This window comes from Netta rufina, assembly GCF_964035555.1.
Source record: "Netta rufina genome assembly, chromosome: 12".
NCBI classification, from domain to species: Eukaryota; Metazoa; Chordata; class Aves; order Anseriformes; family Anatidae; genus Netta; species Netta rufina.
Window position 1 is genome coordinate 19245208 of NC_140135.1, and position 16404 is coordinate 19261611.

At 39.7% G+C, this 16404-nt stretch overlaps 1 protein-coding gene across 10 annotated transcripts in view; it reads right to left on the reverse strand.

Moving 5' to 3' along the window:
* ZNF711 (zinc finger protein 711) overlaps positions 1 to 16196 on the reverse strand; it is a 35339-nt gene extending 19143 nt beyond the window's left edge. For 7 of the 10 annotated variants that reach the window (XM_084294182.1, XM_084294183.1, XM_084294180.1 and 4 more), the window contains exons 1-9: positions 16048 to 16196; positions 12949 to 13069; positions 11915 to 12019; positions 9868 to 10398; positions 3929 to 4087; positions 3049 to 3195; positions 2310 to 2447; positions 917 to 964; positions 209 to 352 (exon numbers count right to left, since the gene is read on the reverse strand). In XM_084294182.1, coding sequence (XP_084150308.1) covers positions 209 to 352; positions 917 to 964; positions 2310 to 2447; positions 3049 to 3195; positions 3929 to 4087; positions 9868 to 10398; positions 11915 to 11993 — 1246 coding nt within the window. In that variant the 5' untranslated portion in view covers positions 11994 to 12019; positions 12949 to 13069; positions 16048 to 16196. Of the gene's footprint in view, positions 1 to 208; positions 353 to 916; positions 965 to 2309; positions 2448 to 3048; positions 3196 to 3928; positions 4088 to 9867; positions 10399 to 11914; positions 12020 to 12948; positions 13070 to 15067; positions 15133 to 16047 lie in introns of those variants that run through there. The other 3 variants (XM_084294188.1, XM_084294181.1, XM_084294187.1) reach the window with 3 other exon arrangements.
* Positions 16197 to 16404: the final 208 nt, after the last annotated feature.

Here is a 16404-nt window from a genome sequence, read left to right on the forward strand (position 1 = left end):
ATTACATCAGCCCAAAGCGTACTGACTTCAGTAGCAGAAATTAACACATTTTCTATGCACAGAATTGGAGGGGGGAAGGACACAGGAAATCTGCAAATCACCTTTTATATTTTTTAATTCTGCACCGGTTTGGGGAACAAAAAAAAAAAGGAATAGTAATGGAGTAAGTACCACTCCATGAGAATACACATAACCATACAGTGTTTACCTGTTTGCCATTGCCTGGCCTCTCCTCTCCTCCTTTTCTTGTTTTTTTGTTTTAGCACTCTATTAGTGCTAATGCTATCACAAATCTGCAGGTATTGTGTTGCATTACCGTTTTTGTTTTCTAATCGTGTATCCAAGTTATTCCCTAGAAACAAAAATTAAACACCATAAAAAACCTTAAACAACTTTTTTCTTTGGGACTGATGACTGGAATTGCACAGCAACAGATCTACTACTTATTAAAATAAGCATCACCCATTCCTCTACAACGAACATATACAAAAAACAGAGTGCCAATGTAAAGCACTACCTTTGTTGTTGGCAAAAGAACGCATTTCTTTAAACATTGATTAATTCTCAACTATATTCATTGATACCTCATATTTCTCAAGACATTAATTCTTACAAGTTATGCTGGTTGTTTCCTTTTATCTAACTTGAACTTCTCACCAACTGCATTCTCTGTTCTAACTACAGAACTGTATATAAAACCCAAGTTGCAGATCCTCCCAGCTTCCCCACCCACCCTGAAGGCCAACAACACATCTAAAATTATTTTCATTTCTAAATACTAGAGAAGGACTACTCCTTCAACATATACTTCACAGACAATTTTTGCACTCACTGATCAGGAGTCTATCACGCAAGCATAGATATTTTTAAAAGCCTAAGTTTTAGAGTTCTACACAGCACATTTGCATGTTCTTACCTGCCGCTTGACCATCTTCATATCTTCTGGGTAGTCTTCTTTCATCTCCTGCAGAAAATGGTATTTTAGTCATTAAAATTAAAGTTCTTTTTAAAGATGACGGCTTTGAAAATCTGAGAATGAGAGAAAATCATCTTAACTAAAAAGTAATAGCTCCATCTGTCCAAACTGAGATATGCAGTTCACATCAGTTCAGTATTCCATAATTATGTGCACCAAGAAATAAAAATCACATCTTTCTCAGTAGTCAATATCCACTGAAGCTGTGTTTGCATGCTTACCACGCTGTCTTTTCTGCTTCTCTCTGTTAATAAGCTCGTTTCTGAAAACTTTCACCCTTATAAATAACCTTGGATACCAATCCAGAAATGAGGATACCCAAAGCCCACATTTTGTTTTTGAGATGAAAGTACTTTATCTTTCCAGAGTTGAACTAGGCAGCTAGTAAGATTTCTGCCTTATCAGCCATTCAGCACTCATCTATGAGACACTACAAAGTTCTACCAGATGGAGAAGTAACACTTCAAGAGTATGTTCCTCATTTTGGATTGGAAGTGTTTACTGCTAAGTGCCAAGGCTCTGCGGTTCAAAACCACTTCATAAGCCCAACTACTGATGCTGATCTGATACTCTCTTAATATACATTTAATATGCCAAAATCCTGGAAAAAAGTAAGTATGAAATAAGAGAATAATCAGAACTTGTCATGTCCTGATAAGATACTTCTACGATTTGAAACATTGCTGCAGAAAAAAAAAATTATTTTTTCTTTCATAATTTAAAGGAGTAACAGGTTTAAAACATGCTACATAAAATAAAGTTATCAGGAACAGCTTCACACATCTCTTCTTACTATTTTTGAAGTTATTCTCCTTTCCTTCTAGTTAACGTAAAATACTTAACCTATTCTTGTTGTTGTAAGACCTTCAACAGTTGACTTCAACCATCAAAAAAACAAGAATTCTGTACATCTGAGATGGTAAATTAGAGCAAGAGTACCAAAATCCTCCAAACAGCTTTCCTTTCTACTTTGTAAAACTCAACATATAGGAACCCATTCGTTATATTCAAGATAACCAACTACTAAAGTAATCTGACAACTGTTTGACAAGCCAGCATTGAGAAAGAAAACACACCACTGTAAAAATGGGATCATTTTCTTTGTATCTGAACTGCAAAAAAGCCAAGGACCTTATGTGTAAAAGGTTGTGAATTATGTGGAAAAGAATTTTTCACAGCATTTTATCAACTCCACTAACTGACAGTGCTAATAGGGTTTCCAAACCCCTAAGGAAAGGTGAAAGATTATGACAATTGCACAGAGATTCTGGAAGCTAGGTTGGGAAAAAAACAATGCAAGGGATTTTCAGAAAATAAGCATACTGATTCCTACCGTAAGCAGCAGCCCAAGCAACAGGGACAAAAGTTTTATTCACACCAGAGTCTTCAAGCTGTGTGTCTGGAAGTGACGTAGCTTCTTCCTCACCTACAATAACTTCCATATAAACTTCATCTGCTATTTCGGCACAGCCTGGATTAAAGGAGAAGAATGTATCTTAAATTTCACTCTATTCGTTCTTAATTTTCTTTCACTTAATTTGCTCTCACTCTGATTGATACCCATTATAAATTACTTTTCTTCCTTTGGCATTTAGAACCACCCCTTCTCTTAGGGGATCATTGTTTATTCAGACATTCCTTAAAGAGAGAAAACATATCGATAAAAATGAATACAAAATAAACACCAATACAAATTCAAAATTATAAAATTATAAACTTGTAACTGATGACATTTATTTGCCACTTTGCCAGAAAGCTGATTAAACAAGGTAATTCACAATAGGAAAACAGAAAAATGAGAAATTTGACTAACCTCATTAACTTCATCCATGGAAATGTTAAATTTAATATAAATAATGAAATGATTGCATACAGTATGCACAAAGTGCATTTTATCCACATCACTTTAAAACAATTATAGCCTGCTCTTTATTTTTAGGGAAGATGAGCTTAGTTTTCTACTACTTCAGGCTGAAGAATCCTTCAGAAAAATTAAAAAAGTCCTTGAGAATGATGCTTATATTGTTGTACAAAACAGCATGAGAAACAAAAATGTTTCTTATTATGCTTACTAATATCTTCATCTTCCTGAGAAGAGTCCTTAACAGCCATGTAAACCATTTTTTCTCGCTGCATTCTACCAACACCTCCTTGTTCAATTACTCCAGCTACTGAATGTCCATTGTGAAAATCACTCTCTGTGACAATTTCTGTCCCGCCTTTAACAAAAAAAAAAAAGTGAAACACATTAAGTGAATGTAAACAAAACCACGTTCAAGATTAATTTCAGACTGAAGTTTTTTTTTTATTTACGATAAAGCTATTTTATAAAACTCCAATTAAATGTTTTGGTGTTCATGTCTGTCTTTAAGAATGGTAATCAGAAGCAGTGAGAGTGCCACACAAGAATGTCCCTGCTGTAAATTAGCTTTCAGCCATAAGAAATTGTGGTTCTTCCTGCTGCTGCATTAGCAGTCTGTTCCTCAAGACTGACAACCCATCCCCAGAGGAAGGAACCATACTTTAAGACCAGGCCCCGATAATCATGTAGGAAATAGCAGATGAAACAGATGCTACAACAGATAAGGGATGTTAACATGCTACTTCCATCTTCTTTCCCCATGGCCTTCAGAAGCACATAGTCTTCACAACCTTTCTTATACTTTAAAGAAATGAAGGACCAAATAGTAAAATCGCAGGAACCTTACAGAAATAACCACTGGCCTTCAACAGAATCAGGTGCTATCCATTCAAAATGGGACAGCAAAATACGTAGTTACTTTGTTGACCTGAACCTGAAAATAACACCTGAAGCATCAATTGTATATGAGCAATCTCCACAAATGTCACACTCCACAGAACATTCTGATCAGTGTATTACATGACATTAACAAACAGAAAGACCACAAAACACTTTTTTACTACTGGAAAAATACAAAATTCCAAAGGTACCTATTTCGACATCATCTTCAGCTTCAGCTTTAAATATGTACACTTTGATAACTTCTGAACCAAACCCATCATCTTTAGCAACTTCATCATTTGCCACCTCGGTACTGATTTTCAAGGGAGTGCTTCCTATATGATCCAGTTTTTCTCCAACGTCATCCACTGTAAAGGTAAGAGAGTAACAATGAGGCTCAAATACATTTTTTAAAAGTCACAGTAATCAGTAGCATCATTTTCTCCACTATTATCCCCATGCATAGGAAAGTTTTGTTGCCATATATGGACTTCACCAAATAGTTCATCTTAAGGAACGTGAAAGAGATTCTGAAAGGTCAGGACTCATTTTTTTGTTGCAACTCTGGAAACATTTAATGAATTACAGAGTTAAGAACACTAGAGAGTTTGTCACCACAGTGTGTTTTTTCTGAAACTATCACACTTAGAAAGCAAAAATGTATCAGATAGCAAAATTAAACATACACATCCAAAAATGTTATAAACAAGCCCAAAATTGCCTGTTACAGCTTAAGAGTTCCAAGAAACTTCTTCCCTACTCTAAAATACTGGTGACCAACACTTAGTAGTAGATACTCTTATCATGAGTGATGACTCCTGACTACATTTCCAGTGATAGAAGTGTGCATCAAAAATTGGACTACCTCTTCATCCTAAACGAAATTACGATTTTATCCATGTTATCACTTGAAAACATTAAAATTGACAAAGATTATTGCATAATATATAGCCAATTAAAAGATGAGGTGAAAATAAATCCAAATAATACAATCTGAAATAGACTTCTTGTTCCTTATGTACCTGTCTTACCAACTCTGATGCGTTTTCAAAATACTCATCTAATTTTTTCAACAAAAACACATTCAAACCATTAAAAGCTTACAAGGAAAACTATTTTGTTTTAAAAAAAAGTACGCACACAGGTATCTATTTATGCAGATCTATGTCCCAAATTGCTAACAGGCTGCCGAACCAAGCACCTTTCTGACACAGGTACTGACAACACACTTCCCTCAGTGGCCAACGGTGGCTTCTCTGCAGATGGCCAAGCCAAGCCCATGTACCACACACTGAATGCACTCTCTAAACGGAAGAATTCCACAAATTGTAAATAAAACCTGAACTGAATACAGTTCATGGACGGCAGTTTATTGCATGTGTAACACTAAAATATGTGCAAACAAGGTTTAACACCAATCATTTATATTAATATTTAAGCAGCAGTGTTCCAGGAGTAAGGCCTGAGCCTGCTCAACGGGGCCACTGAGGCTCTGATTGCTGAGGGGTGGCTTACCTCGGGATGGCTGCGGTGGTTCCCAATCCCCCTCTAAGCTTCCTGCTCCCCGTGCAGCAATGACTGCTCTTGAAGAGCTGCTTTTAACTACCTCAGGCTACAGCCCGGCGTAGTGAGGTACAAGCTTAAGCTTTTCTTAAAACTCCAGGCATTCACGTGAGGTGGTTCAGAACCTGCTAGAAAAAGAGCAGATGCCTTTCCTGCAGCAGGGCTGGAATCCACCACAGCAATCCCAAACTAAGCTCTTCCCACACACAGACAGGGTTCCGCAGATAAACCCATCCAAGTAGGTATCCACCATTTATCACCTACACACTGAGGAACCTTATTTCAGAAATCCTGGACTGCATCAGAAAAGTACAGAAGTTATTGACAACAGAACTAGGCATGAAGTAGTATTTAATTTTAGAACCTCTGAAAATTAAATCATATGTTTTGATAAAATTTAAAGGGAATGCAAAAAAAATCCCATGGCTGACCTGTTTCTCTTTGTGAGCAACAGTTTAATTGAATAGCCAAAAAGAATCAGACACCGATCAGGGGAAATAAATAAAAATTTCCTCTGGAAAAAAGTTTTTAGAATGGTTTTAGTTAAAAACTGTATCTCTATTAAAATCAATGTCAGGAACATCAGTATCTTAATCTGTTCAAATCTGACATGCAGTACATTACATTCAAATTACCTTGCAGGGCAATGTAAGAGTACCAACACCACAAGCAAGCAAGCCACAATTTATCCAAATTCTTCAATATGATACACACGTTTAATTTTAGCACGATGGATGGTCCCACTGCATACACGAGTCTTTAAAGTATCAAAAGTAACTAATAATACAAGGCAGAAGCGATTACATATATATACATATGTGTAGCTGTATGACTAGATACGCTGCCAAAACACAGAAAGAAAAGTGAAAGGCTGAGTGGCAGAAATCACTAATTGTGTGCTGTTATTGTAACTTTAGAATTGGCAGGTGGTAGCAGAGTTATTTTCAAATCTGCAACTCAAGCAACACCAACCTTCTCTAAACTGCAAAGTTTTATGAACTCATTATCATTTTAACACAGAAAATAAGTATTTCAGTACTGGAAGCAGTACAGCAACTTCCTACTGAACAGGGGAACAATCAGTTATATGTGATAATGTGTCCTTTAGAGACGAATTTCCCAACAATTTAACTTATGTTGTATGACAGTGACCGGACATCATTACGTATCTGGTGAAACAGTGTAAGAATAAACACAGAATTTTAGATTATCTGCCTTACCAGGACATCAATACCAATTCAATAACGACTACATAGAGAAAAAAAGAGGAATTTTTCAGTTTTTAAACAAAAATAAATATTTTCAGCCAAGAAAATTAAAGTAAATTACATGAATATAGTATATACGCTCAAATGCTGTATTTTACCATTTTAAGTAAAGCCCTCAAATTTGTAATGCCCTTTAAAAACAAAGCAACAAAACAGTAAAAATCCAGTAAAGCTACTGCAGACTCATAGCAGTATTTTTAAAATTAGTGGTTACTCCCACACCATCAACCAGCATGTGTATTTTCAAAGATCTTCAGTCTCTACAATTCAAGATGAAGTTGTGGAACCAGATCAGGAAGCCTGTGTATCAAGGGCCTCTGAAATCACTTCTTTTAGGAAACCAAAGTGAAATATAACAAAATTTGAAAAATATTAAGTAGACTGAGAAAACGTTACTGATATAGACCACCTACTGTAAGATATTGCTGTTTGTTCGAAATATATCAGCAACAAAAGCCATTGGCTCAGCAACTGCTACTGATTAAATTGCCATCTTATACAAAGTAAATGTGATGGTTTCAATTTATTTTTTAAAACACATTTAGATAAGCGATAAAACAACACAGCAGGACATGTAATCTTTGAAAAGTTCCAAAATATTAGGACTTTTTTTAAAAGAAAAGATCATGAAAACATCCTACTGTTTAAGTAATATGATTTCAATTACTCACTGCTAACTCAACAACGTCATCTCATGCCTTTTCCCTGTGATATTGCCCAGGAACAGGAATGCTTACTTTATGTCAAGGGAAGAATAAGAAAGTGTCTTCCACATCTGACTCATCCACCAGAAGCACTATATATTATTATCTTGTCATTTAAAATTAACTGAAAAAACACAACAGAGAACCTTTATAAATATATGCTGAATCCTCCTGAGTACCAAGGTTTAAAGGAAAACTCAGCACACTTCTAATGTTAAACTTACCTTAGCTGTTTTCAGGTGTGTGATGTCCAGATTCACCGTGGATTGCCAGCTCCCAATTCATGTGATGCCTCAGCATGCACTATGCTGGTGATATCACACCCACCATAGGAGCCCACAGGGTTAACAGGAGGGCAAGATAAGTCCCATGGTTTTACAATTTTTCTTATCTTTCTGATGTCTGATATACTTACTCTATATCCCATAGGTTACAATATAGGAGTATTAAAACTAAAATGTTCAGCATACTACATAACACTGTATTGTCATACACTACAAAGGCGGCGGTGGCGGAACAGTACCTTACCCCTAAAGGCCAGCTCCAGTGTTGTTCTTTGGTGGGTATGAGGTCACCAACATAGTGCATGCAGGGCCAACACACGGATCGGGAGCTGGCAATCCCCTGTGGGTCTGAATATCGCAAACCTGAAAAACAAAAAAGGGTATGCTTTAAGCTACAAGCGTGCTAACCCCTCTCGGGCTAAATGGGATACACTATCTATAATTTTCACTTCTCAGTAGGAGATGGGTGGGTACGTGACCATACTGTATGTGCTTATTTTGTATTAATTTGCTTTTTACAAGTACCTTTTTGATGGGTATTCCAGAGATTTAAAAAAGAGGATTACACATAGCCTATGGCACATCTTATGTGTGCATGAAAACCAAGATTTTTCAGTCCACATGCTTTGTTGGGTTAAGCTGGCCCACACAGCACAACACAGCCTCAAAAAAAAAGGCTGCCTTCATGTATACCTAAAAATGGTTACTTTAGAACAGAATTCCAGACCAATAGTGTAACTTCCAACTGTGTTTACTCAAACATATATCATGGTTATAAGTACATGCAGATGTGATTTGCTTAACACTGGGTCTCAAACTGGCTTTGAAACGTTGCAAAAGTCATCACCAGGCTTGAGAACACCTGCCAACACTAGGTATGGATGGGGCACAGCTGAGCCCACAGGTTACTGAAGGTTACGATGCTCTGGTCTAAGCACAGCGATCATTATCATCAAATCACACATCTATCTAAGAAGGAATTCCAAAGATGACTTTACTTACAATTACAAAGGTGCAGTTGGAAATACCGCAGTTACAGAATACAACTCATCGTAAGTACTCTGTCAGAAAGGAGGAATGTTTTCAATGAAACAACTGACTGTAAAAGTGGCGTTCCTTTATTTACAAACACACAGGGGTTTTTCTGTTGTATGTCTAATTTGGTTTAGACTGAGTTTTTTTTGTTTTTTTTTTTCTTCTTTTTCCAGAGAACTTTGTAACTTCCATGGCTGATACAAGACAATATTGTAATGACAGAATGATTAAAAAAATCATTGCTGTCCACCCTGTACTGAATGAAAAATAAATACTAAAAATATGTTGTGTGGAAGTGCTATGAAGAGCGCTGTATTTCATGTATGAAATACTGAAATCATTATAATCACTGATCAGTCACACCCTGAAATTTTTAACAAATGGTGCTTACTGTGAAGAGACTGACACTTCAACACACTTGGCACTTTTGTCTTTTTTTTTTTTTTTTTTTTTTAAGACATATTGGTTCTGACTAAAAATCTGTTTTGACCTACTCACATTTCAATAGCTAACTCAGAGAAGTCAAAAATTTAAAAGAAACATTTCATCAAATTTGTGTGCACAATAAAAATTGTTATCTTAAGAGTACAGTTTAACCCCTGAAGAAACTTCATATACCTAAGGTATAATTTTGCTAATGCTTTTGGTAGCTCTTGCTCAACAAATAGCGTATGGCCATATGGCTTTCTCACCAACTTTGTACAGGGTCTGAATGCTGTGTGGAAACTGAACCAGGCAGCCACTTTGCACTTTTGGAAAGCTGATCAGTTAATGCACACAACCCCCTAACATCAAGTTCAGTCCACAACAGCGTAACATAAGATAACATGCCTACTATAATTTTCAATTCAGCTAACAAAAAATATTTTTGGTATCTTTAAAAGGCCTTTTCCTTTGCTGTATTCTACCAATGAAACCCAACATGTTATTTTTACGTGAACCTCAATAATATAGTAAATATGACTCTGTATTTTAAAAAAGTTGCATACTGGAAGTATATGGAATATTTAACTTTGCAATGTAGTTTTTCTTAATTTTCAGGAATATCTGGTTTCGGAAGCAGAAGCATACATACTCAACAGCATGAATGTTACTATTTTTCTTGCTGTATCAATGATAATGGATTTTTCATTACACAAACCCAAATCTAGACAAGAATTAACTACAAAATTAAATATGTTTTGGGAGTTCCAGCACGGAGTGGATCGAGAGTCCAGTTACAGTAATTTCTCCCCACTACACCACTTCTGCTTTAGATAACCTCCTATTCATTATCTACCTTTGTTTAACTTACAAGATATCATTAAGTAGTCTTCAGATGTGCTCTTGCCATCATCATCATCTTCCGTTTTTATAGTCACCGTGGAGCCAGGAACAGTACCAGCTGCTTGAATGACTGCCTCAGAATCTGAGTTCGTTACAAGGACTTCTTCTGAAACCATCGTAGGTGAGTTGGCTCCTGACACAGAGTCTTGCACCACGTGCTCCAAGTGTCCATCAGGACCCGTGACAAGATCAGCCACAAACACCTGATCAGGAACTCTAACAGTTTCTGTTATTAGATCAGAAGTCAAAACATGATCGCTGGTATCTAAAGCTTCTTCGATAGCAACATCAGTTTCCAAAACAGAGTCGGGAACAATTACACCTTCTGTCACAACATCAGTTTCAGTGATGATGTCAGGTCCTTGGACAACTTCAGCTGCTAAGCCATGATCCAGGGTTATTCCATCATCAGTAACAACATCAGACACTAGCACAGCTTCGGGGACTGACACAACAATATGGTCTCCATCAATATGAGCAGTGCCAGCCATTCCAGCCACTACAAAACAATAGAAATGTTAAGATTATTGCATTAGCAGAGTTTATCTAAGGAACAGAATAATTGTACAGATAAGGTAAACACAGATGTGCAAAACTGCTGCTACTTGTCAGCAATCCACATTTGACATTTCACCAGAAGAAGACTATTCAAAGTAGTCTGTATTCTTTAAGAAAAATAAAACCCGACTCTTCTTTAAGACATCTTGCAGAGTTTGCCAAACTCAGGTTGTACAATGCTCATATGTTAAAAACTGTTATCAGTTTGCAATTTCTTCTTTTTTATTTTTATTTTTTTTTAAATTCCAGTAAGAAAATATTTGATTACGGTAGCAATTTAAGCACTGATAAACTTCTTGTTACTGGAAGTGTGGTAACAATCCATTAAGTGCTGTTACAACAAAAGGACTCCGATCCTTTACACTAGATGGGCCTTGATAAAAATATTCTGTTGTATGACATATTTATAGTACAATTTGCAACACTGTGCCACGTTGCAAGGAATAGCTAGAAGCAGAAACCAGTTTTTCATTAACAGACTTGACTGGTCAGCCCTGCTTGCAACCTACTATCCATAAAAAGGGACCACAGAGTCATTTATTTCAATGCAACCAGAAAAAGCAGATTTAATCTTAATGGATAAAACATTCAAGAACACGGTTCTTATAGCAATGAAAAAAATATTAAAATTATTTAACATGGTACAGCAAATACAATTATTTCAGCATACTCTAAAAGACATTCACGTCAGAGCAAAGACACAAGCTCAGTGTTTGAGAATGTCTACTCCTGCCAAAATGCAAGAAAATGAGACCCACAAGGAAGAGAGTGGAGACTTCTTGCTGTCTTTTCTCTAAACCTTCAAAATTATTCTGGTTATTTATCATAGTCATCAAAAGAAACTGCTAATTAAAAAAAATAATTTCCAGATAGGTTTTGTTACAACAGTACAGCCCCCAGACTGATGTTCTTAAGTGAAGACTTCTAAGTACACGTAGAACGTGAAGATTTAGTTAAATCTGTAAATTGTTTCCTAAGTATTAAGTTATCTGCTGCCACACAAAGACATTATTACATCTCCTAAACTGGAGACAGTGATCAAGGCAACCGCACAAAAGCTCAGATGTAAATACCTGATACCTGTACTGGTACACAGGGGATGTAACAGCCCGTCAGTGTTATCTCAAGCAGAGGCACACACACCACAAAGCCACTGAACTCCCCATAACATCTCCTGTCTCAGCTTGAGTGCTCTGGGACACAGGTGCTGACTTTTTTTTTTTTTTTTTTGAAGTTACTTCAATTTTTTGGAATAGGTGACCATTTCAAGATCAGCAACCAAAGTCTTATTATACATCACATATATATACATCATCATTTGAAATTTCTCCAAAAAGCCATGCAAATACCAGTTTTATTTGTCAGCTTAACATCTTGAAATAGTTTACAAACATAAAGCAAAACCATAAAAGCAGTCTTGATTTTATTCATTAATGTTTAATAGATAAAATGTTTACCAAAGTCCTGCATAATCATAGTGTGAGGCATTTTGGATTCTTGTGCTTGCAGCCCAAGACTTCCACCACCTGGATCCATATTCAGCCAGATTCATTCACAAATACCTGCAAAAACAAAATCCAAATTTGTGTTAAACACAGCACTATTGTGTTGACCAGCTTTGCTGGATTCACTTGTCACACTGACAGACACAGAAAAACATTTATCCACAAGGTCAAGAAAAAAGCATGCAGTACTTCATACAGCCCACTTTGCTTTCTTCTCATGCTTTTATAATTTTTGACCTAAACTCCTGCAAATACTTCCATATATAACCTGCATATACCCTTTCACCTAATCATCTATTGTGGCAGGCAATCCTAGACGCGTAGAGCACACTGCATTGAGGAAAGCAGAGAGCTGCATACAGAGTAGCAATGTTTCAGATTGTTTCACAACTTTGTATCCATCAAAAAAAATATCCATTTCAAAACAAATTTTCCATGTGTAAATTTCATTGCTGTTTAATTGTAGGTAAGTTCTGAAGAACTGCACAGTGCTCTGGATTTCTGAGAACAAAAGCGTTGAAGGTGATTTTCAGGAGCTCTGTATGAAGCCCTCTGTATCATTAAAAATTTCTGACCAAAAGACTTAGCAGAAAATTGCATTGGCACTCAGATTTGCAGGCACAGCGCAGTTACCCACTGCAGCAGGCAGCAGCTAAGCATTAGTAAGACCAACTTATTTCAACGTCCCCACTGCCTGAAACTTCCAGAAGAACGGCAGCGCTTAACAGACGGCTGTGCTGACACCTCCGTGCACCACCCCAGTGCTAGGGACGTACGATCCTGGTTGACATTTTATTTCAGAACAGTCAGGTTATTCTAGAAATCTGATCTTCCAACACTGTTCCTTCTGTGCCACCTCATTTCTGCTGCCAGGACAAACCGGCTCCTACACAGCTATCTGCAGTACCCCCTAATAGGAAACTGACCCTTTAAAGCTTTTGATAGAAAAAACGTGGAAAAAAAAGTGGAAAACAATCCATGCTTACTGCATCTTTGTTATCAAGGAAGGAACTGGAAATCCTCAAGTGAAGGAAGCAGCAAGCAGTCTGCAGTGATGGCAGTTTCAGGCACAAGTCACCGTTCCACCCCAAGGATGTTCCAACTGAACTGAGGATACAAAAGAAAAAATTTGCATCACCTCTTGTCACCATCAGCCTTGCAACACTTTCTCCCTGTAAATGTCACTCAGATTTCACGTCGTTTTACAATTTTAGCTTGAAGATAAAATTCGTTCACCACTGTAATAACAAAGCAACTTTGGAACCTTAACGCAACGCTCAATCACCGGCTAACCAATGGTTAATTCAGCACAGCAATTTCAGAACTAATGCAGTGCTCTACAATTTCCAATCACAGCCTTCAGCCTTATATAATCCTTTTCTAAACATAAACTACCATGGAAAACGATCTTAAATTATATCAGTCTCAAGACTACTGGAAGAATACGCCAGGGTTTTCTTCCTTTTTAACAAACTATTTATTTCCAGATTATAAATTAGATACTCAAATATAAGCATACTACATACTGTGCTATGTAGAAAATTCAGTACAAAGTGAGACTGCTATTTTAATTAAAATTAAAATTTCTGCTAGGAAAGGGAACCATTGCCAAGAAGACAATTTTCCCAGTAACTAACGAGACTATGGAAATTCCCAAAGACAGCACCTCTTGGGCACGTACTGAGTGTCTCCAATTTTCCCTAACAGGAGAGAAGGATGATGACGTGCTAGCAACAAGCCCGCTGAAGGTGTGCTCTGGTTGACGCAAGCGGTCTCCAGCCACTGTTAAGTGCACTCTTAAAAACCCTCAGTGCAGGCAAAGGACAAAATAGCATCAACTATTATATCAGATTTTTTTTTGTGTGTGTCTAATTTGGGATCTTAAGAAGAATGCAATGACAGCAGGAAACCAACCCCTTTGTTGCTCATGCTGGAACAATTAACAACGGAGAAGGCCTGCAATTCCGCTGCAATTGGTTATTTTTCCTCGTAAAGTTCAGCAGTGCAGATGATTTAATCTCGCACACTACATATACATGCAAATTTCATTCTTCTAAGCAGCACAAAAAGGTAGCAGCCATTAACTGTGCTTTCTTCTGTAGTACACTGTTATACACCCACACAATTACAGATGGGTTCCACACAAAGCTTTTGAAAAGGGACATTGAGAAATATGCCAGAAAGGCACAAGTCCGTACACTCTCATAATCCTCTTCCATCAAACTATTAAGACCTCAAGTTATTGCTATTGACCCTTCTCATTTATGCATTTAAAAGAAAATGCTGTGAAAATGCTTTATTAGCATTAGCCAATAACATAATTTCACATTAGAATATTTTGCTAACGTTTTCATTAATTATAGGATGTTGTCTTGCAACAAAAAGGAGTATATTACCATCAGATTCCAAAATAAAAAAAAATAATGAAACCTAAACTGAGACTAAATTGCTAAAATGTGCATGGATTTGATGTTGGTTTGCTTTTTTGAAGGCTAGAGTTCCCTTTCTAACTAGCTTAGGGATGAGGTTGGTTTCCACCTGCAGAAATATTTCAGTTCTTTGTACCAAGCTCTTCTTCAGACTGGGCTCAGTTGAGACCAGGCAATAAATTGTACAATGAAAAAGAGAATATACGACCTCTCTGTCTGGAGGCTGGAACACCATGTAAACAGCATTTTATAAATCAAAGATAATGCCTGGCAGTTTGGGATGACCACACTTCAACTCCTAACGCTCAACTGAAAAAGTGGTAAAGGCCCAGGCCATTAGAAACATTGCTCTGTGCGTATACATTGATTTATTGCGAGTTTACTCTTCCCATAACATAAAATATGCATTAACATTTTACTTTTCTTCGAGAAAGCTTTCAGCAAGCACCCCCAAATTGACGGCGAAGTGTTTTAAGGAGGGGGAAAAAAGGAAGGCCTCAGCAATTCCACACTTCCCAGGGATAAAAGGGTGGCTCCCCTGTACCCAGAGGCACAATGATGCTCCTATCAATGGTGGCTTCCAGGCACCGCTGTCATGTTTGAAATAAATTTGGAATTTTATAGTGCGCAAGACATTTCTACAAAAAAAAAATTATAACTTAATAAATCCACGTACAAAGTATGTATTTAATAAGCCTTGATATGCCCCAAACAGAGGGCCATGCAAATACAAAATCTCTCCACGGTTCCAATGAACAATCACTGCTCAGGTGCGACGCTGTCCTGTGAAGTAATTTCTGTGGTCAGCCCTTGGGTACTCATTTGAAACGGTGCAATTCTTCTAATCAATACGTAGGCCTTGTTTACGTACAATACACCACAGCACCATACTTAGCCCAGAGCTGCAGGTATTTTTAGGCTGTATGTGACATTTTGATTAAATTGAAAGGACCACACTCAGAAGGGTTGCAATGTAACAAATTGGTAGCGCAGACACTCAGAGCTGCATTTTTTCTCCTACAACTCCAGTTCAATAGGAACAGCAGCGAGTTGTCCTCCTTGAAGACATCTCCGTCAGGAGTTGCGGTTTTCCCCAATTTTTTAGCCCGGCGCCCAACGGGAACGCCACGGGGCAGCAACCGCGGAGAGGCCCCGGTTCCCACAACCCGAGGCTGAGGAACGCGGGGCCGGGGCTCGGGGCCTCACCGAGGGACAAAGCCCGGGAGCGCCCCACCCGCGGGGCCGAACCGGGGCCGTGCGCGGCGGAGGGCGGGGAGAGGCGGCCGCGGGGTGGGGCGCGGCGCGGGGACAAAGGGGCCGCGGGGCCGCCCGCCGCAGGGCCCCGCCGCTCCTCCTCCCTCACCCGGCGGCTCCGAGAGGCGGGGGCCAGGCCCCGTCCCGCCGGGCCCGGGCGATCCGCGGCCCTCCTGCCCTCCCCACCTCCCTCCTTCCCTCCCTCCCTCCCCGGCCGACATTTTGTTTTCCGCCATTTTCTGGCCGCCCGCGGAGGCCCCTCAACCGCGGGGCCCGGCCGCCGCCGCCCTCCCGCCGCGGCCCCAAGCGGCCGAGGCCGAGCTGAGGGGCGGCGGCGGGCCCCGAGCGCGGCCTCCCCTTCTCCGTACCCCCCCCCCCCCCCCCAACCCCGGCCTCGCTCACCTGTGCGGGCGTCGCCTCGCCGCGGGACCGCCGCTGGGGGCCTCCGAGCCGGGCCGAGCCGGGCCAAACCGAGCCGGGCTGGGCCGGGCCGGGCCGGGCGGCGGCGGGGCGCGAGCGCTCGCGGCCTGCTCCCCTCCCCCCCCCGCCGCCCGCCCTCCCGCCCGCCCGCTCGCCGCCGGCCTCGCCGCGGCCGCCGCACGTCACTGCGCGCCGCTGCGGGCCCCGCGCGCCGAGCAGGCGCACCCGCCGCGCCGAGGCCGCTGCCCTCACGCTGCCCGCGCCGCCGAGCGCGCCTGTGCGCGGCGGGGGGAGCGGGGAGGGGGGCAACGGCCCCGCGGGCGGGGCGGGGAGGGGGGG